The following is a 10,614-nucleotide window of genomic DNA, read 5'->3' as shown; positions in this document are numbered from 1 at the left end:
TATACAACTAACTAGACATAGGCTACATTAGGGCTATTCCAAAGAAAAACATTTTCAAAAGTCCCATAACCACTATTAAGATTCATAAATCGAAATAACATAACTCACCCTAAAATGGTATGAAAGGGAAATCCACAAAATGTCAAATAAAAAAGTTTTCCTCAGACTTTCTGCGTCTCGGATGTGAGCGCCTCAAAGAAAGACTCCCCGCCTGTTATACTCATCCTCGGTCCATCGTGCTCCGGTCGCTGGTGCAGAGAGCGGAACTGGGAACTCTGGGCGGAGATTCTCAGCGTTAATGCCCCCCCACCGCTCAGCACCCTCGCTCCTCCTCGCTCCTCACTGATGGAGAGTCCTGGAGAACGCCTCGAGTGGCTCCGCTCGCAGCGGAGGGAGCGGCGTACAGTTTCCTTTAACAGCAGCGCCCTCCGGCGGCGGACAGCAAGCGCCCTCTGCCGGCGGACAACAGCGTCCTCTGCTGGCGGCCACTGAAACTATAAGGACGGCGTAACTCTACGATTCATATTTGGTTCAACATGGGGTTTTGCCGTACTTTCCCACAGGCATTGTATTTTTTTTAGTATATGTTAATTTTCGTATGCAAATAATTCAACCTCAATCCAGTTTAGTTTCTAGAAATAGATGCGTCACACCACCATTGTGGTACAAATCATTAGGCCGCCGCAAATCAATAAAGTTTTTGTAAAAACCCCGAACGGATGGAAGTTAGTTTAGTAGTAGGCATTTTGCGTCCACCTTCGCCGACTAGACAATGACTGGAAACCCGTCATCCAAACACCTGGGCGGAGCCGTTTCACTCCGCATGGTGCGGAAGTGAAACCGAGACCTGTGTGTGTGTGTTTGTGTCTGTGAGGCTCTGTTGGAGTAGCCTGTTGTACCAGAGAAGACAGCGCTGAGTGGATTTTGGAGTTGAACAGTAGATCGTTACAGGAGGAGATCTTCGCGGTGAGTCTCAACATTCTCACATCTTCACATCCTACGATCCTTGAATCCTCGAATCCTTCCTCCGCGACACTGAAGCCACATCCGCCAGACCGAACTGCGACTCGTTTCGTTTTTGTTCTGGGGTGAGTGCTTGTGTGATCCACGTGTTTGTGTGTGTGTGTGCAGGTGAACATGGCGGGCGCTGAGGTGTACAACAGCACTACGGTGGAGGCCCGGGCGGTGAAGACTTTTTTGGTCCCCTACAACCTCCTGAGCGTCCAGAGATTCGTCGTCAAAGTTGCGGAAGTGGTGAGTAAATAAACTTAAACCTCTGTTCCCTCCGTCTGTCTAGGTGCTTCCCGCCTGCCCTTTAGATCATATCGTGCACCCCTGCACACAATAGGCTGCACATGTGTACTTTCCGAAGTTTATTTCCGAGTAGTCACTTCAGTGGCGTGAACTGGTAGGTGATTGGGTACCATGTCACCTTATATCCGTGGAACAGGCGCGGAGATAATCCGTGGAACAAGCGCGTCCGTATGACACAATAAACCTTTGGCCGAATTTGATTATCGCGAATAAACGTCACCGATATGGTCATCCAAACGAAGCGACGACATGAGTCCTTACACGTCCTTGATGGAGCTTCACGTTCAAAGCGATCTTCCTAAGGACCAAACACACCCCCCCCTCCCCTTCTCCAGCTGCTCCTTTAACCCCCACCCCGGTCCGGACGGGGGGGTCTTTCGTCAACGCGGTCTAAAGGGAGAAGTGAAAGTTGCTGTGCTGGTGGAAAGGCCGGACGGTGGGCCCGCGCTGACCTCAGGGAGGATACTGGTCATCGAAGCGTTCTGTCGCAACATAGGGCCTGGCTGGGCTGCGGTCGCAATAGGGACGCAGACCGCCTCCGGACTGGAGAACTGGGGGCCAACACGCTCTGTGGGGGGTTATTACCATCATGCATTGCGTTCCCCCGAGATCCTTACCCTTGTGGCTACCCAGACCAGAGCCAGGTCTGATGTGTTACCATCTGTTAGATGACATCTGAACCCGACCCTCTCAAACCTACCACCTAAACTAACTTCCTCTAACCTGATCCCTAAATAATATCTAAATTAACCATCCACCTAGTTACTCAATTTAGCCTGATGTAAACTTAACCCTCTCTAATCTAATACCTAAAATAACCATCTCTAATCTGATACATATATGGTACCATCTCTAACCTAACACCCAAACTAACCATCACTAATCTAATACCTAAACTTAAACCTCTCTAATCTAATACCATGATTTACCATCTCTAATCTAATACCTACTTTTAACCCCCTCTAATCGAATACCTAGACTAACCATCTCTAATCGAATCCCTAAATTTAACTCTCAAATGTAATACCTAAACGAACCATCTCTGTCCTGATACACATACTTTACCATCTCTTACTTAGTAGCAAGCATCTTACCCTTTTGACGGACGCCCCCTTGGAACTTCTGCTATCATCCCACGTCTGGAGATCATGCAAATTAAGTGTTTGTAGTTTATTGAGGGGATTTCTTATGCGGTCTTTAAATGTCATACGTTAGATATCATGTAGGCATGGTATATTTAACAATTATTCGCTGGGGTCGAAGTGAATAGTGGGGAACAGCCCCCACTATTCACGGAGCCGGAGGTGAATAATTGTTTTAGGATATACTACATGTGAACACTCCAAATATAAACAAGATAACACTTTTTGCCGAGATTTATTTGTTTTTATTAGCGGTTTATTTGTTTTAATTAGCCCGAGTTTAGCCCGAGTTTGAGATCTCAATCATGAGATATCGGGTAATATCCCATGATTAAGATCTCAAACTCGGGATATTGTTTGAAATGTTGTCTCGTCACGCTAATCGAAACAAATAAACCGCTAATAAAAACAAATATATAGATAGCGAACCCATCAAATTGCGCCATCTCAGGAGGTTCACCTGTAGCATATACTAATATAATATACATATTTAATAATTGTGTTCATAAATGTCATACGTTAGATATGGTATCAATGTATTGTAATACATATTTAATAACTGAACCCTCTCCGGAGCTGTGCTCCTGTACGTGCTGCTGACAGAAAGCTAAGATTAGTTTTGAGGCTGAGTTGGTGGAATGTTGCTTCGTTAGCGGCAGAGTGGTACATTCCTCGGTTCTGTTGCCGCACCGCTTACGTCTGCTGTTAATGTCTTCCTAAACCTTATTGTTACCATGCGGTTATAATAGTATCCTGCTGTACACAAAATGGGCATTCAACTGTGTGTGTGTGTGTGTGTGTGTGTGTTGGGGCTGGGTTAATTATTTTTTAAATGATTAATCTAGCGATTATTTTTTCGATGCATCGATTAATCTAACGATTAATTTTTTCAGTCCGATTCGATTTCGATTATCGATTATCTCCCCAATGACTAATAGCAATTTATACATGTTGATTTATATATCTGAATGAAAAAAACATGAATTGCATTCTTAGAAGTCAGAGGTAGCATTCAATAAAACCTTGAAGCCTCGAGGCCTTGAAAACACAAAGGCCTTCCGTCCATCTCCATTTTGCAAAGACAACATATCACGGAATCGTTTTCCTTTTACATTAAAGAATTCCCATACTTCGACGCGCATTCTTCGCGTCGACCAGGGTCTCAAGAGTATCCCGGACCAGGCCCTCGGCGCGGACAGGGTTCCGCACATCGCAGTGAGTGGCAGAGAAGTGAAAGTACGAGTGGAGTCTTGCCGGAGCCTTCCGGTTGGGCCTCATTGTTCTCCTCCAGAGGTGGAGAGGTTCATTAATAGGGCGTAGGAATCATGGGAGAATCATGTGCTTCGGGACACAGCGTGAAGCTATAGTCGTGTGCCATTGGTCTGTTCAGCTCTTTGTGATGCTGTCCTGTGTGAGTGGAGTTGGACTGGTTGAGTGATAATGAATTGGATGCCATAGCCGTCTCACTGGTGTTACTGGTAGTGGTGGCGGCTCTTTGAGCTCGTCATCATATCTGATGGCCCTTATGAAGGAATCAACTGTAATAAACACACAATAAGGCCCGATCCCATTACTTCCCCTTACCCCTTCAAAACAAGGGGGAGGGGGAAGGGTAAGGGGTAGAAATGGGGTTGGGCCTAAGACTCTTCTCAGACACACCCCTTATCAGCCTGTGGTTCATATGAAATGTTAGTTTATCTTTTGTATATGTATTTTTCACTTTATGTACTTAATTGTGAGAAAGTGTTCATTGTGTTCTTAAAGTGTTGTATCAGAAATAGCCCCCCCCCCCCCCCCCCCCCCCCCCCCCCCCCCAGCAGTGGTGCTGCCCTGCTCAACAGCAGGGGCATCAGGATTGGAACCCTCCAGCACCCGGACCTCTGAGAGGAAGTTCCCCTCTCCGGAGGTGTGGACCGGGCTGAGACGAGGGGTCCAGGCTGACGACGGGGTCCAGACTGAGATGAGGGGGTCTGAGGGCAGCTGGCTCGGCCCCTCTGTTTGGGGGCGTGTCTGGGTTGTTTGGGGGCGTGTTTGGGGGCGTGTCCATGACGCCAGGCTGCTCGTAAACGTCTTATTCTCGGCTCCTGTGGTCGAGTGCTGCGCTGACATCAACACCCAACAAAGCCTTCCTTTCTCCCCGACCGCTGGAGCTCGGCAACAGATGGTCTGATACGCCCCCCCCCCCCCCCCCCCCTCACCTGGGGGTTAACAATAAGGACTTTTAGACAGTTATCTTCACACTCTATTCAATATCCACTTCCTGTTTCTGGACGCGCTGTTTCCACTCTATTTGAAGGAAGTGTGTTAACACAAAAACATGCTTCCAAGGGGCGGCGTACCTTAGCCCGGACTTCAGGAGACCCCGAAGGGAGCTTCTGGGTCGTAATACTAGTCTCCTTGCAATGGAGCCGTTACCATAACGACAAACCTGTGTGTCTCTCCCGAGTAACTGGTTAGCTCAATTTCTCTCTTATCTCTCTTCCTCTATTTGAAGTGTAAATAAGCTCTGGGGTAATCTAACTAAGTGCTGCATCTCTCTCACGATATCTCTCTCGCAACCCTTCTTTCCACGCCTCTGGCTCTCCGGATCTCTAGAAGCCGACCGACCGGTCGAATCAGAGCCGAACAAAAGCAACATTAAGAACCGCTCAGACTGGAGAGTCCCTGTGTGCGTGTGCGTGTGCGTGTGTGTGTGTGTGTGCGTGTGCGTGTGTGGGTTCCTCTCAGTGAGGAAGTTGACATATTCCTTCCTATGCCCCTCCCCTCCCCCCTCCCATGCCGTTGCCATGGTTACGGCTGGTCACCGGCGACCGCATGTTTACTTCCTGGGATATAAAACCCGCTCCCACTCCCAGACGCACGCTGCCTCGCTGGCTGATCATCTCCCATGATGCATTGGAAGAATTAAAGAAAGCTCAAACTAACATAAGTACGAAGAAGGACGGGTTTCAAACGTTTGAACTTTCTGCAGAGAATTAAACACACTATCCACAGCGCCTGGGCTCCACATATATATATAATTAACAATATACGTGATCTTCCTGAGATGTAAATGATCAGACTCCTTCATCCAGAGAGACCGTGAATTTAAACCCAGGTCTGTGAGGAGCAGACCTGGGTAGTCACAGTCGTTGACTGTGACTACAGTCGTTGACTGTGACTGCGTTGTGCTTCCAGCTGCTGTCGTTCCTGGCCTTCGTGGTGGAGGAGGTGGTGAAAAGCTGTCTGAACTGCGGGCCGCTCTACTTCTTTGAGTTCATCAGCTGCACGGCCTTCCTCTTCACCCTGCTCCTCCTCATCCTCCTGGCCACCAAGCTCAACGGCATGGTGGGCATCACCTGCTGGCCCGCGCTGGTACGTCTCCAAGACCTTTGACCTTACCCACGGGTCAGAGGTCAGGTGCTTGTGTTATCTGATGCGGCGCCAGATTCATCTTAAGGTCACCGCGTAGGGTCATGGCATTTGAAATGACCAGGGGATAAACAGCGAAAGGTGTCCGTCCTATACTCACCAGTCGGGTTGATCTGAAAATGACCAGAATCTAGGTTGAGTTTAATGGAGCTATATCGGAAGTATTAAGTCGGTTGATGTCAAGCTAAAGATCATATTGTTTGATGATGTTTAATCCAAAAAATCATTGTTTGATAATGTCTATTGATGTTGACTGAGTCTCTTCTCCTCTTCTGACTGAGTCTCCTCCTCCTGAGTCTCCTCCTCCTCCTGAGTCTCCTCCTCCTCTTCCTGAGTCTCCTCCTCCTCTTCCTGAGTCTCCTCCTCCTCTTCCTGAGTCTCCTCCTCCTCTTCCTGAGTCTCCTCCTCCTCTTCCTGAGTCTCCTCCTCCTCTGAGTCTCCTCCTCCTCTGAGTCTCCTCCTCCTCTTCCTGAGTCTCCTCCTCCTGAGTCTCCTCCTCCTCCTCCTGAGTCTCCTCCTCCTCCTCCTGTGTCTCCTCCTCCTCCTCCTGAGTTCTCCTCCTCCTCCTCCTGAGTCTCCTCTTTCTCCTGAGTCTCCTCTTTCTCCTGAGTCTCCTCTTTCTCCTGAGTCTCCTCTTTCTCCTGAGTCTCCTTTCTCCCTGAGTCTCCTCCTCCTCTTCCCGAGTCTCCTCCTCCTCTTCCCGAGTCTCCTCCTCCTCTTCCCGAGTCTCCTCCTCCTCCTCCCGAGTCTCCTCCTCCTCCTCCCGAGTCTCCTCCTCCTCCTCTCGAGTCTAACTGAGTCTCTTCGCAGGACTTCTACTACACGGCCGCCATCGCTCTCCTCTTCCTCCTGGCCTCCATCGTCTTCGCTGCTGACAACGGCGGGACGTCCCTGGAGTACGCCTCTGTGGTGAGAACCTCCTCAGGCTCCGAGGGACAGCCCACCACCAGGTGGGAGGGCATCGAGAACCACGGCGCCGCGCGGAAGTCCTCCGTGGAGCTCACCGCTCATAGAAACGAGGAGGGGCTATCCTGTCGTTACCACGCCGACCGTCTATCGCTAACGTATCAGGGTGTTCATTCAGATCTGGAAACACACACGGTCTTTAAACCTGTGGGGCGGACTAATGCCTGGACACATCAGTCAGCCCCATGGGGATCGTGAGGTTAATCTGGAATAAGTAAAATAGTAAATGGAGGAGATGTTATTACCGTGAAGAAATAGTAAATACAATAAAAAAGTCTGTACTTCGCAGTTAACGTCTCTCTCTCTCTCTCTCTCTCTCTCTCTCTCTCTCTCTCTCTCTCTCTCTCTCTCTCTCTCTTTCTCTCTTTCTCTCTTTCTCTCTCTTTCTCTCTCTTTCTCTCTTTTTTTTTCCCCCTCCCAGGCCTTTGGGTTCCTGGCCACCGTGGCCTTCCTGCTGGACCTCTTCCTGTTCTGGAGGGTCTCTGGTTTTCCCTGGAAGTCCAAGGAGACTGCGGTCGCCGGCAGCCCCACGCAGGCAGCTGCTGAGGTTGAGGCCCTCAACGCTCAGCCCAACTGATTGGCCCCGGGGGGCCGGAGGGGAGGGGCTCTACACTAGTTACCAGGAAATGACCCTCTATAACCTCCCATCGGCCCTGTCTGAGCTGGGTCAGCCACGCCTTCCCCTGGTCCCCGTCCCGCTGTCCTCTATCTAGGGGTCCATCATGTCCCTGAGGTCACTGTCATACTGACAACAACCCCCCCCCCCCACTTCTGGTCGGCCTGATGTATACTGTGTGTTGTATGGATGGAGATATTTTCTTTTCCCCAGAGGACAAAAGAAACTCTCAGTTGTTACAAATCAACCGGACCTCGTTCAGACCGCTCTGTGCCTTTTGGGCCGTTAGTGAAATCTCAATGTACAATATATATAAACCACATAACCATAGATCCTGCCAGCAAGTCTTCTTGAAGCCATGATTTATTGGGCTGCATTTACTTTAGCATGAAGTCATGACTTTAACAGATCCTGCTATCTAATGGCACTTCCTGAGATTTAAGAAATCACTAAAAGGAGGAACGCAATGTTTCAACGCTGTAGAACCGAATCTCCAGACTCGGAACCAAGTCCGTCTGCGTTCTTTTACCCGCAGCCTGAAGGTTTAGGTCTATTGAGCTGGATAAGAGCGCATTAGTGGCTGCGTTTTCCCTAACTACCTTAAAAACACGTTCTACGTGTGCTTTGCCCAGACAATCATCTTCTCCAGCCTGTTTGTAATTCCCACGATGCATTGCTGTCACGTGTCTAGTAATTGTCCCATGCCTGGCTGACCCTCCTGCGATGAGTTTGCTGGGTGTGCTGTTTCCCTTGGAGAGACGCCAGCATGAAACTACAACGTTGTCTTAAGTACACAGATCCTCACCTACATTCTACTGCTCATCTGTCCGCTCTTACGGTGTCTTCTCATGCCTCCTTCTCCAACAACTCCACCACTATAACCCTCGCCGTGTGGAAACCCCCTGGGTTCCCTCTTCACCATCAGATCAGAATCACTTTTATTTCAGCCATATGTTGTCTGTCGCCACAGCGGGGCTCACTGTGGGGAAGAGAGTCTGGGCCTTGGTTACCATGTGCTTGTGTTTCATGAAGGATGTGATTTTTGTGTTAAACGTCGAGTCGGGATGTTGCTAGATGTTATTATTTACGATTTATATTTTGGCCTGACCAGTCATTACAATCTATTGTAGGGATCGAGATGCATCGCTTTTTTAAACGGACTAAAATCGTATTCTCTGCCACTAGTTTTATTTTCTCTTGGTTGACCTCTAGGGGAAGAGACGGAGCACGCATGCTCTGGTTTGAAACGTACAGAAATAGGAAATGTTTTTTGGTCTTTACAACTTCCATGGCTTGGTTTCCCAAGTATTGTATTTCAAATGTAAATTTTATGAAGTCTGTGTAAGAGTCTACAAATAGCAATAGTTTTAGGTAAGCGTAATTAACATAATTGCCAATGTAGCTTTGATATTAATGAGAAAAATGTGTCACTATCATTACTATTTTAATATTTTTTATACACCGGAATATTCTTGCGCATAATAAACACACTTAAAATAATCTAATTGACCGTTGTTTTTTTCGACGATATGAAAATCTATATTGACCGTGTTCTACTATTTTCAAGATAAATACTGCCTTCATTTTATTTTTCCACATTCAACAATCATTAAAAATGGAATCGTAATCACTGCAGTTCATGATCCCCCCCACCAGGGGGTGCTCTTGGCCAATCCAGACTCCGTCCAGTCCTTTCAGATATAGTTTTCTGTTAATGCATCCATGTTCCTGAGCCGTCAGGTCTGTATGTTGGATACGAGATGGAACGAGACAGTTAAGGGTTTGAGAGAGAGAGAGGTAGTAGTACAGTAGATGTTATGTTGAAGGGGTCTAGTAGATTAGAGCATTTGATATATGATACAGTAGATGTTATAGTACAGTAGTCGTGATGTAACAGTAGGTTATACTCTAGCACAGGGGTCAGTCACCAACACAGTGCCCGCGGGCCTCAGGGCGCCCGCAAGGACCACATGAGGCGCCTGCAGGCCTGTTCTGAAAACAGCACTACTCATTCTTGAACAACTCCTTCCCACCGTTTTTAAGTCATAGTTGATAATTATTGTGAGAAATCATTCACATGATCAGTGTCTCCACATAGATGAGTATCATTAATCAATATTAATAATATATAACTAAAGGGGAAATGAGCAAATTTGTTATTTCAGAAGAGTGTATCAAACTGGGTGCCCTTTCGTGTGACTCAGTACCCGTGAAGTAGCTCTCAGGTTCACAAAGGTTGGGGACCCCTGCTCTAGCAGATGTCATGTGGAAGGGCTCTCCGGACGGTTGGAGTGATCTCGGCGCAGCAGCTGATGGTGAAGGCGCAGAGTCTAAAGGCTCTGGAGGGATGGGCTCTCAGGGAAACCAGGAACCGAGAGCCAAGGGTGTGTGGCCGAAAATATAAACCCACCGGCCCACGCCCATCATCCCTACAATGGTTAACACAGCGGCACAAGCGTAATTTTCTCCAAGAGCTATACCTATCTAATCGCACTGACTGACTGACTGACTGACTGACTGAGTTTTATACTGCTACTCGCAATCGGTCTTCGCACTCATGGTGACCATTTTTCGATTTTTTTTAAGTGTCTTCTAATATGTGTTTTACAGACTTCGGAAGTCCAAAGTAAGAAAGGATCTCCACCTTATTAATAAACACCTCTAAATTGGTTCTTACACAGCCGAAGTGTTCTCAGCTGTGCGGATTGAGGTAGAGAATTTGGATTTGCATACATACACGCAACGCGGCACCCAGTTCTACGCATGCGCTCAACCCATGAGGCCCAGCTCTTCGTTGCCTCTTCCAAACTCTTGTTTTAGGTGTTATATTTTATTTATTTTGTGCCCTTTCCTTTTATTTTTTATTTATAGCACATTGAGTTGCATGCTCATTGGTTGCTGAGTAAACTTGTTACATTTGATTTCAAAATAACGTTGTTGAGCTGCAGTGCGCAGCCGCAGAATCCTGGTATTAATCGAAAATTACAGTTGGTCCTCCTATCATAGACGAAAGTTAGCCTAACTAGCTAATTATCACCAAACATGGATTTACGAAAATGGCTTAGACCTCCTGCTCCTCCTCAGCCAGTAGCAGACTGTGACACTCCGGCCACCACCACTAGGCCTACAGCCACGGTCTCTGAAAGCCAAGCTGGCCCTTCTACT

General features: G+C 47.8%; 1 protein-coding gene across 2 annotated transcripts; it reads left to right on the top strand.

The window, feature by feature from the left end:
• The first annotated feature begins 770 nt into the window (after positions 1 to 770).
• cmtm6 (CKLF-like MARVEL transmembrane domain containing 6) lies at positions 771 to 8,949 on the top strand. Of its 2 annotated transcripts, none has more exons than XM_030358823.1 (5): positions 771 to 966; positions 1,132 to 1,254; positions 5,634 to 5,810; positions 6,678 to 6,776; positions 7,255 to 8,949. In XM_030358823.1, exons 2-5 carry the CDS (start codon positions 1,138 to 1,140, stop codon positions 7,408 to 7,410), a joined length of 549 nt encoding a protein of 182 aa, XP_030214683.1. In that variant the 5' UTR covers positions 771 to 966; positions 1,132 to 1,137; the 3' UTR covers positions 7,411 to 8,949. The 2 variants fall into 2 exon arrangements, with proteins under 2 accessions (XP_030214683.1, XP_030214682.1); XM_030358822.1 differs by having other exon boundaries at positions 6,678 to 6,817.
• Positions 8,950 to 10,614: the final 1,665 nt, after the last annotated feature.

This window comes from Gadus morhua, chromosome 6 (assembly GCF_902167405.1).
Source record: "Gadus morhua chromosome 6, gadMor3.0, whole genome shotgun sequence".
NCBI classification, from domain to species: Eukaryota; Metazoa; Chordata; class Actinopteri; order Gadiformes; family Gadidae; genus Gadus; species Gadus morhua.
This window is presented reverse-complemented; position numbering and strand designations above follow the sequence as displayed.

Bases quoted from the DNA above. Each gene is read 5' to 3' on its own strand.
- cmtm6 (XM_030358822.1), top strand. From the start codon at position 1,138: ATGGCGGGCGCTGAGGTGTACAACAGCACTACGGTGGAGGCCCGGGCG. The intron at 5,811-6,677 runs GTACGTCTCCAA...GTCTCTTCGCAG, and splicing joins TCACCTGCTGGCCCGCGCTG to GACTTCTACTACACGGCCGC. The intron at 6,818-7,254 runs GTGGGAGGGCAT...TCCCCCTCCCAG, and splicing joins GAGGGACAGCCCACCACCAG to GCCTTTGGGTTCCTGGCCAC.